The sequence below is a fragment of the Equus asinus genome, chromosome 13 (genome assembly GCF_041296235.1).
Source record: "Equus asinus isolate D_3611 breed Donkey chromosome 13, EquAss-T2T_v2, whole genome shotgun sequence".
In the NCBI taxonomy this organism is placed as follows: Eukaryota; Metazoa; Chordata; class Mammalia; order Perissodactyla; family Equidae; genus Equus; species Equus asinus.
The window spans coordinates 7,950,759-7,961,243 of record NC_091802.1 but is presented as its reverse complement, the minus strand read 5'-3'; the positions used below and the strand labels follow the sequence as shown (position 1 = coordinate 7,961,243).

General features: G+C 45.7%; 1 protein-coding gene across 3 annotated transcripts in view; it reads left to right on the top strand.

Annotated features, from left to right (window-relative positions):
• Positions 1 to 470: 470 nt before the first annotated feature.
• The window catches only part of MAP2K4 (mitogen-activated protein kinase kinase 4), a 139,668-nt gene continuing 129,653 nt past the window's right edge, over positions 471 to 10,485 (top strand). Inside the window, exon 1 of one of the 3 annotated variants that reach the window (XM_070482320.1) lies at positions 471 to 660. In XM_070482320.1, coding sequence (XP_070338421.1) covers positions 546 to 660 — 115 coding nt within the window. In that variant the 5' untranslated portion in view covers positions 471 to 545. The remainder of the gene's footprint in view (positions 661 to 10,485) is intronic. The other 2 variants (XM_044744691.2, XM_044744693.2) reach the window with 2 other exon arrangements.

The following is a 10,485-nucleotide window of genomic DNA, read 5'->3' as shown; positions in this document are numbered from 1 at the left end:
GTAGCACCCCTTACGAGACCCCAGGGCCGTGCAGCGTGTTGGGGTGTTAGGCAGGGCTTAACCGGAGCTCCAGATGGAACCATAGCTAGAGCCAAGTCCCCTCTGGAAGTGCCTTGTCAGAGACCAGACAAGAAGCATGTCCCCCTTTCAGCTTTACTATTCTGATTTTGAGTTCTGAGATTCCAACAGGGGGGTTCTTAAACTTTTGGGGACACATACCTCCGTGGGAATGATGAAAGCTACATATGCGCCCTCTTTTCCTGCAAATGCACACACTCTCCTACTTCTGCAAACCTCTTCAGGCCCCGCTGCCCTGGTGGAGGATTTCTGCCCGCCTTTCGGGTCGAGCACCAGGCACCGGAGCGGCTCCGCAGCCCAGCATCTGGGGCGGCTCCGCGGCAGGCCGGGCGGGCCGGGCTGTGGGCGTGTCCGGGGCGGGACGGGGGCGGGTCCCGACGGCGCAAGCCGCGCCCCTCGGCCGTGCGAGAGGCCGAGCTTGCTGCATTGCAGCCGCCGCGGCGCCGCTCGGCTCCTCACTCCCAACAATGGCGGCTCCGAGCCCGAGCGGCGGCGGCGGCTCCGGGGGCGGCAGCGGCAGCGGCACCCCGGGCCCCGCAGGGTCCCCGGCGCCGGGCCACCCGGCCGTCAGCAGCATGCAGGGTAAGGAGCGCGGCCGCGCCGAGACCCCGGCCCCCCGGCGCGGCCGTCGGCGTCGTCGCGGCCTGTCCCAGCCGCCGCGGACGCCCCCGGACCGGCGGAGGAAGCCACCGGAGCCGCCCGCGCCGGCCTCCCGCCCTCCCTCCGCTTCCCGCGCGTGCCGGCCGCCCCGCGCTCGGCCCGGACCCGGGCTCTGGCGCGCACAGGCCCCGAACGCGGCCTCCGCCTGCGCGCGGCCCCGCGGCCCTGCCGGGCTCCCCGCCGGCCCGCGGGCCCACCTGGCCCGGCCCGCCCCCGCGGCCGTCCGCCCGCCCGCGGCGCCGCTTACCTGGCGCGCGCCCCGCCCGCGTTTCCGGGAACGCGCCGGCTGGCTGCGGGGGGCGGGCGGCGCCGCGGGGCCCGGCTCCCCGGGCGGCCGCTCAGGTAGGCGGCGGCGGCGGCGTCCGGCCCGCGCCCCTCGGCCCGGCGCCCCGGCGCGCTCCCCGCCCCACCGCCGCCGCGGGCCCCGCGCAGGGCCATCTTGGGTCCCTGCGGGGCCCAGCCGGAGCCGACCGCCGAGCTGACCTCGGAGCCCCGGGGGCTGGTTGCACCCCACGTCTCCCAACTTTTGCAGGGCTTCTATGCGCTGGCAGGGGCGGAGGGTCTCTCGGGCCTGTGCCACCTGTAAGGTAGGTAGACAGCCCTTGGCCTGGGAGAGGCGGTTTGTCCCGGGCCAGGGATTTCTGTGTTAGCGTTGCATGCAGAAAAAAATAAGTAAATAAATGAAAAGAGTGAATTCGGTGTGAAAGGAGAGATACAGGAAATAGCCAGGCAGGGGTCACAGTGGGACTGTGCAGTGTCTGGACATCTGAGGCAGCCCTCCTAATTGATGGCTTTCCCCACTGGGAGTGCTTATTAGCTCTGTATGGCTCTTGACAGAGGGTGTTGTGAAAATACCAGGCCCCAGCCTAATGGGGATCATTTCCTTGAGTTTACTGGGGGATTTCGAGTAGTAATGCTATTTTTAAAACCAGAGTTTCAGAATATCTCATGATGACGACTTTAGCGAACTGCTCATATTCAATTAGCAGAATCCGTCGGCGTACCCTTGGTGGTGAGGGTGACGGTGCTGACTCTTTGATTGAACTCTTCCTAAAGGGCCTTGGTCTGTCTTCACCGTATGTCTAGTTAGATTCAACATTTATTGAATATTTCGTGTTTATGAGAGGGTGTGTGATTCCGGAAGCAGAGACAGGATTTTAGTCATTTTTATATCCCTGTCGCTCTCCCTGTGAGATAATTTTAATAGACATACAGAACGGTGATAGATATATGGACAGGATGATGTCAGAACTCAGAGGACACTTTCTGTGCAGACCCTCAGATAATTAATTCAAATTGAATTAGTTCCTGGATGCCACTGTGGTGCACAGCACAGTATACCGGTGAAATACAAGGTGGGTTTCCTCATCTTATGGCTTTCCACTCCTCCTGGTGGTGGTGGGGAAATGAAACAGCAAAATGACAATTTAGGATTGTGTTGCTTATCCAAAACGGGTGACTTAAAAAGTTTATAAAAATAAAGCAAGTTTTTCTGGGGTGGGGCAGGGACTTGATAGTTTGAAAAAGCTGTATAAATTTATTTATTTTTGTTAAAAAAAATATTGAGCACCTGCAGAGTGCCAGGCATAGTACTCTAGTGCTGGGTATACAGAGAGGAGTGAATCGGACAGTCTCACCCCTGAGGGAGCTTACCCTCCTAGCAGGGTCAGGGAGGGAAGACAATGTGCAGGTAAATAAGGAAAATTACTAGTTGAGAACAGTGTGATGAAGGTAAGAAAAGCTGAGTTTTGTGATAGACGATAATAGGGGAGAGGGCAGTGTGCTTTGATAAGATGATCAAAGGATACCTGTCTAGAAGGACGACTCTCAGTATAAAGAAGAGGGAGCAGTGTGTTTGAAGATTCCAAAGTGAGAAAGAGATGGAGAGTTCTAGGAACTCAGAGTGGTTGTGCTTAGGAATTATTCTGATACCTTCCATTCTCCTCCCCCACCCCTCTGCTTTGGCACCAAGTAAACTGAACTTTTTAGTAAGCAGAACCCATTTTAAAAGGGAGAAGGAGGACTTATATAAGACTTTTCTTTGAATTACTGTTGAATTTTCTTTTATCAGTACTGCGTCTAGCCTTGATGGATTTAGGAACCTGCTAGTTATATCTTGTTGTTGAACTCCCCCCTCCCCCCCTTTTTTTTTGATGAGAAAGATTGGCCCTGAGCTAACTGACATCTGTTGCCAATCTTCCTCTGTCTGCTCAAGAAAAACTGTCCTTGAGCTAATATCTGTGGCAGTCTTCCTCTATTTTGTATGTGGGACGCTAACAAAGCGTGGCTTGATGAGCAGTGTGTAGGTCCACCTCTGGGATCCAAACCTGCAAAGGCTGGGCTGCTGAAGTGGAGCTCAAGAGCTTAACCACTATGCCAACCTCTTGAACCTGTTTTGATTACTCAGAATGAAGAGAAGTGTTTGAAATTATCAGGATGTTGTCTAGTGCAATCCAGGTTATAATGCATGAGCTTAAGCAGCAATTTAGGATCTCTCTTTTTTGTTTGTTTTGTAATGTTAGAGCCTAACCTCCCATATTTCATCTACCAAAGACCTTTGGCTTTAGATAAGACTTCAGATCCTTAGATGATAGTGGTATATGCCACCTCTTCCCCCCAGTCTGCTTCCACTTGCCACCCCCAGAACACTGCCTTTCTAGGAGTTGTTAATGATCATGCTCGTTGAAACAGTTGTGGGACATATGGAATACATTTCATCTAAAAGGCATTGGAGGTCCTTCTGTGTGATAGCACTGAGCTGGGCACTTGGATGACCCTGCAACGTTTTCATGGCCTGATATTTGTGGCCCAAGAGTGAACCACGTTGGGGAATACTGTTTTCTTACTATTATAGTGCTTAAGAGCCAAAGCTTTGCAGTCCTGTATTTGAATCTCCTCGTCAGGACATAAGATTTTTGTGACCTTGGGCAAGATATTTAACCTCCCCAAAGCTTCAGTTTCTCAATTGGAAAGTAGGAATAATGCTTTCCTCACAGGTACTTTGAGAATGCGTGTAAAGCATGGGCCTGACATATAGTAAGACATGATACATGTTAGCCAGCATCATTGTTAACAGCAACAATACTGTGATTTGTAATGGTCTCATTAATGGCTTCTTTCATTATTAGTAGATGAGTCCCTGACCCCTCATGATCCCCTGCACAGTTTCTTTAGCTTCATTATTACTTGGTGCTACCCTTCTCTCTAACTTCTTGATTTCCACTTTTCATTATCGAGCATTTCCTTGCAGAATATGCTTGATGGGTCTTTATCCTGCTTGCACTGCCGTGTAGAGCACTACATGCTCTGTGACCTTGGGGAAATTATCCACCTTTTCTCAACTCTGAGTTTCTCATCTGTTAGAATAGAGATAATATGTTACAGGGCTGTTGTGAGAATCACATCATTTAATGCAGTGGAAGTGCTTTGAAAATTACAAAATATCTATAAGTATATAAGGATTGTTATTAGACAGGGTTATTCATCTGCTTTAGTTACTAGTCACTTAAAATGTAATAGATTTAAAAGATCTCATAAACACAAGAAGTTAAATTTTTATGAAAGACTTAAAGCAGGGAAACATAAAACTTTCCCTTAAACTTCACTTGGGTAGCTGAGAAATGTCAGTTTTTAAAAAGTTTTTTAAAAACAGTTCAGTTGGTTAGAATCTATAATTGGTTCTGAAGAACACAGAGGCATTTGTAAAGTACTTGTTACGAAATAGTTACAAAATTTGTATCGTAGGTACTTCTGATTTTCTTGATGTGCTGATCTAGAAGTTTTTCTTTGCTGTTTCTTGAGTCTCAAATATACATGTATCACAGGAAACTTCTGCACTAATCCAGTCCGTAGTTATTTGCCATCAACTGAATCTTTTATAAATATCAATTTAAGTAAAAAAGGATAATCTGATTCTACTTTAAAAAATTATGCAAAACTTTCGAGTGTAACGAAGCATCTCTGTTAAGAAAAGGTGAAGAAAGACTTAAAATCAATATACGTTTTTCTCCCAGTAATATTTGAATATATAAAATATGTATGAAGTGCTCTACTTGTGATAATATTTGACTGTTTTTACCATTTAGTCACAGTTTTTCAAGAACCGTAGGAGGGTTCCTTTATCGTAATTTTAAAGAACTGAATTGTGTGGACAGTGGATATAGTTCCAAACTATAGAATTGCTTGCTTTTTCCAGTGTATTAAATACTTTTTTTTTAGGAAGATTAGCTCTGAGCTAACATCTGCTGCCAATCCTCCTCGTTTTGCTGAGGAAGATTGGCCCTGAGCTAAAATCTGTGCCCATCTTCCTCTACTGTATGTGTGGGATGCCTACCACAGTATGGCTAAGTGGTGCCATGTTTGCACCCGGGATCCAAACTGGTGAACCCTGGGTCGCCAAAGCGGAATGTGCGCTCTTAACCCTGCGCCACTGGCCCAGCCTCCTTTTTTTTTTTTTTTTTTTTTTTTACCTGTTTATTTGAAATAACCTGATAATAGTCCAGCTTAGAAATTAATCCCTGGTCAAAGCACATATTGCATTTCTCTGTGTTCCCTTAAAAATGTGAGAAACCCAGGGCCAGCCTGGTGGCATAGTGGTTAAGTTAACGTGCTCTGCTTAGGTGGCCTGGGGTTTGTGGGCTCAGGTCCTGGGCACAGACCTACACACTGCTCATCAAGCCATGCTGTGGTGGCATCCCACATACAAAATAGAGGAGGATTGGCACAGATGTTAGCTCAGTGACAGTCTTCCTCAAACAAAAAGAGGAAGATTGGCAACAGATGTTAGCTCAGGGCCAGTCTTCCTCACCAAAAAAGAAAAAATAAGAAAAGAAAAAGAGAGCAATCCTAGTATTAAAATTTTAAACATTGGAAAACATATTCCTTTTAGGATACTTATTTTCTCACATTTTCCTCTGGTGTGCCTTATCAGAGTGAATTTATGCTGAAACTTCTTTAAGATGGGATATTAGTTAACCCTCTATTTTTGAGTCATGTTTTCTTTTTTCATAAATTTCTCTTTTTTAATTCCATTTCTTTTACCTATTTGAGAAGCTGGATTGATTTGGGCCCATGGAGTTTTCCTTATTTGTAGGGGTCCGGAGGTCATAATCAACTCCATTATATGTAGCCAGGTTGATCTCCTTTGCACTCTCCGCCTCTAGGAGGTAGAGGCAGCCCAAATGAGACAACCTGAGAATCTTTAATTCAGACTGAAAATTAAGAAAGGGAAACTAATAGTTATCATAGGCCTTTTTCACTGCTTTTGCATAATTTGATGCTTATATGCACCTTTTATGGGTGGCTGGGTACAGGCCCCTGCATGGATTAGGGAACTGACGTTTAAGTAAGTAATTTGCCCCAGTCAAGGTGGGTTTTAATTCACCTGTGTGATGAGTTGCCTTTGCTCTTCTTACTGCGCCACTATGCGGGCTCGCATGGGTTCTCTGAGTCATTTCAGCCGCTCGGGTCTGAGGGAAGAATCTTTGCCAGACGTGATGCAGATTCAGGAGTAGGAGGAAGAGATTATTTTAGATTTTTCCAGGGGGTGGAAGCTCTAAGCGTCCTGCCACCTCTGGGTTGATTTTGGAGCCACCGTGCTTCCTGATGCTCCTTTATGATATAGAGTTCTAAACAGTGACATCTTGAATTTGGAGGCATTTTGATTGGGAATCTACAAGCAAGTAGAAAACTTTAATTAGGCATTGGCCCAGGAGACCAGTGTAGATTTGAAAGGTAATGGAACTCTTTCCATTGTTTATATATTAAAAGGAACCAGTTTCGCGTAAGAGTTAATAACATGTATTGCCATTCTGGCTAAATTTGTCATTACTGTCCCTGCAAATGGGCATGGGTTAGCTTCTAGGCCTTTCCCCTCAACTCCACAAAGTCTTCATGTGTCTCTTCACACTCTTGGCAAGGTCGAGAATTAATGTGTACTCAGAAAGGATTCGAGAGCAAGTAGTGACAATACTGACCTAACTTGTGGCTACACAATGAAAGGGAGCATGGGCCAGCAGGTAACACAACTCAAGATGGGCCTTTTGAAAGAAGATAGCAGTTACATCCTACACAGCTTGATTCCTGAAGAACACCGCATCATTCCCCACCACAGGGAAAAGACGATCGAAGTGGATGCCACGGCAGCTTCTGCAAGCTGTATTGTATTTCATCTTACCAAAAATCACTCAAACAAAATTTACGAAGGGGAAAACAAGAAGAATGTTGCCAGATACATCTCTGATATATATCTGATGTGCCTATGTCTCTTCATTGCCTGACTTTGCTAAAAAATAAGCAACATTAAGTGGCTCCCCTGACGTGCTTGCCAGTATCCCTGAGATCTGGGTTAGGGTCCTGCCAGGGAGAAGCATCCTCTCTTGTGGAGTTGTCGAGTCCTCAGGACGCTGGGCCGGGTCTAGGAAGGGCTGAGGCAGAGGCGGAGAGAGTAGGCTGGGGATCCCCGAGCCGTGTGGAGTTCTTCCCTTGTAACTGTCTCAAGGTGACTGGGAATGAAGGAGAGGGCCTGCTTTTGTGTAGGTTAAGCTGGCCTTGTCAGGAAGGTGCCACAATCATTGCTCACCTGGGGGAGAGATCAGCAATAATAATGACTATGATAATAATAACCTGCTGTATTCCAGATTCCGTGTTGGACGTTTCAGATATATTACCTTATTTAATCATCACAAAACACTTGTGGGTATTATTATTCTATTATACAGATGAGAGAATTGAAGCTTATAGAGGTTAAATACTTGCCCACAGCCACATACTAAGTTGCCCTCCCTGGGTGTACTAGGTAGGCTTCATTGAACAGGCTTGAGATGATCGTACTGTAGCATTTAGTTACATAACCAAAGAGTAAATAAGGTAGTCTTTGGCCACAGGGAGGGGAAAGAACTGGCGTGTGAGGATTGACAAGGTCCTGAATTTAAAAAAAGAGGAGAGGATTTGATTAGTATTTATGAAATCGTGAATGGTTCTGGATGATGCAGACAACCTGGAATTACTAAATTAAGGTGGCTCCCTTTTAAGTTTGAGAAAGATCAAGTAAGGAAAGCTAAAGGAAGTAACACAGCAGGAAATAGATCTTGTGGAACACACTCTAAATACAATGAACATACAAATTTTGGGCAAGCTTAGATCACTCCTTAGATGTTAGGGCTATGATGATGTACTGTGAGTAACTTTGCAGTTTAAGGCACGTGCCAGAATTTGGAGGTCGAAGTTGGAAGGCGGCAAACAGCTAGACTTCATGCTTGTGTCAGGGGAAGACTTGGGAGGTTGGTCTGTGGGCATGGCCGGGTAGGGCAGCTCTGATTTTCTTTACGTTAGTGTGGGTTCCTTCTGTCATTCATATGATCCTATTTCAGCAGTACCAAAATCCCGGATGTCCAGGGAACCAGAAGGAACTACTGAAGAGGTGGGAAAGCACTTATGCCGCTGCTCTGCACCCTCCCTGGATTCTACCATCAGCCCAGAGGAAGGGCATGGGGATGGTTACAACACCTCATGGGGGCCACCGCACATGCAGAATTAGGTGTAGACACACTGTTTTCAAATTCTACGATAAGATTACCTGATATTATTCTTAATTTTATTATATAAAAGAGGAAAACTGGGCCTCAAGTGAAATAACTTGAGTTTCACAGTTGGAACTAGAACCCTGGTCTCCTGACATTCTTCATTTTTGTATTCTACTTTCTCAAATACTGTTTGCCTATTGTTTTGATATACACTTCACGCATCCTGAAGAGCCTTTTAAACTAATATAGACAAGGTTACTTTATTTGGTAAATACAGTATAGACAGTCCTGAACTTACAATGATTTGACGCAATTCTTTGACTTTATGACGGTGCGAAAGCGATACGCATTCCGTAGAAGCCGGCCTGCGAATTTTGAATGTTGTTCTTTTCCCAGGCTAGCCATCTGCAGCACAATCCTCTCTGTGGTGCTGGGCAGGGGCAGCGAGCCGCACCCCCAGTCAGTCCCACGGCCACGAGGGTGACTACAGCCGGCACCCTCACAGCCGCTCTGTACCCGGACAGCCATCCTGTTTTCACTTTCAGGACAGTATTCAATGAATGACGTGAGGTATTCGACACTGTATTATAAGATGGGCTCTGTGTGAGATGATTTTACCCAGCTGGGGGCTAATGTAGGTGTGCTGAGAACGTTGAAGGTGGGCTGGGCTAAGCTATGACATGCAGTAGGTGATGTGGATTAAATGCATTTTCGACTTAGGATATTTTCAACTTACGATGGGTTTATCAGGACCTATCCCCATCGTAAGTCAAGGAAGATCTGTACGTTGTAGGTTTCGAGTTATGGCCAGTTAAGGGTTCTCAAGATTGAGGTAAGAAGGTGAGAAAGGGGGGGAAATGTGGGAAGGAGGGTGGGAGAGGCCTGCTGAGAAAAAGGAGGGAGGGAAAAGCCCCCCGTACTTTTATTTCTTTTCTAGGCTTCCTGGCAGTCTGCCCTATGCATCTTGAGATTTATTTTTGGGGGTCTAAGATTTAGTGACAATAAACTTGCCTGGGCCCAAATCAAATAAAAGAGACTCAAATTTGAAGTAGAGGATTGTGTAAAATTAAGTCCCAGGGGACAGATACCAGGCTAAAAAAGAGTGAGGCGCCGAGGTTTTAAAAGTTAACTGGTTACTAGCAATAGATTCAGCTGATATCTAGTACGCCTGGAGATGCAGGACTTAAAGTATGTGAATGGAAAGACAGAATTTAGACAGAATTTTTGAGACAAGGGAGACCTCAAAAAGTGAACATACGCAAATGAATGTTAATGGACTAATTATAGCATAGCTGCAAACTTGCTTTTCATACAGTTGAGGACATTGGAAGTTTTCCTCACTATTTCTTTCCTACTGTGTTTCTCCTCTTGTATGAGATTGCTGGTGGGCCCCTTGACCCCTCCCTGCCCTTTGAGTAAAATGAGCGAGGGGGGTTATTTGGTACTTTCTCAGATCTGTACAGTAAGTAAGCGCCAGCTTTCTGATTTTGGCAGGTCCTGTTTCATATATATAATCTTTTTCTCCACATAGTCATATATAGAGGCAGGCTGTGTGTGTGTGTGTGTGTGTGTGTGTGTGTATAGTGTTTTAGAGGTCTAGAAAGATTTAGCTAATAGCTTTTTATCTGATGTGATTGATAAGATTAAATGGAGTTCCAAGGAAAAGGTGAGCCATGTTCTAGTTAGTTAGCCCGTGTTCGCTGGTGGACTCTGGGTCAGTTAGCAAGTCTTCTGAGTGAGAAATAATGCAGAGATAGATGTTGGTATGAGGCCTCAGAATCCGTTCACCTGGTCGCTTCAACTATAATTAGATAAAAAGAGCAAGTCTGTAGTTATGCTTTGAGAACTTCACCCCCTTCCGTTTTTAGCCACTTGTATTGATTCTGGACTGATGACAGAACTTCGAGTTTTGAGAATTTTTTAGCACTTAAAGTAGTCTTAACTACTTTAAAATTACTCCTCACTTCCAAGGGCTAATAGCTATTCTTTTTATTGAATAGATGTGGAAAGTAAAGGTAAAGACAGTATACTTAATGTAAGTTAAACTTGATTTCAGTTCCATATAGTACAGGCCATCTATATCAGAAAGAGGTGAACTTTTAAAGAAAGCCCATGTGTTATAGTTATCTCTGGGATAGTCACAGTTATATGATTTGAAATTTCTTGAATTAGTTTTATTCAAAATGAAATATAAAAATGCAATGTCATGTTCTAATTTTGGTTT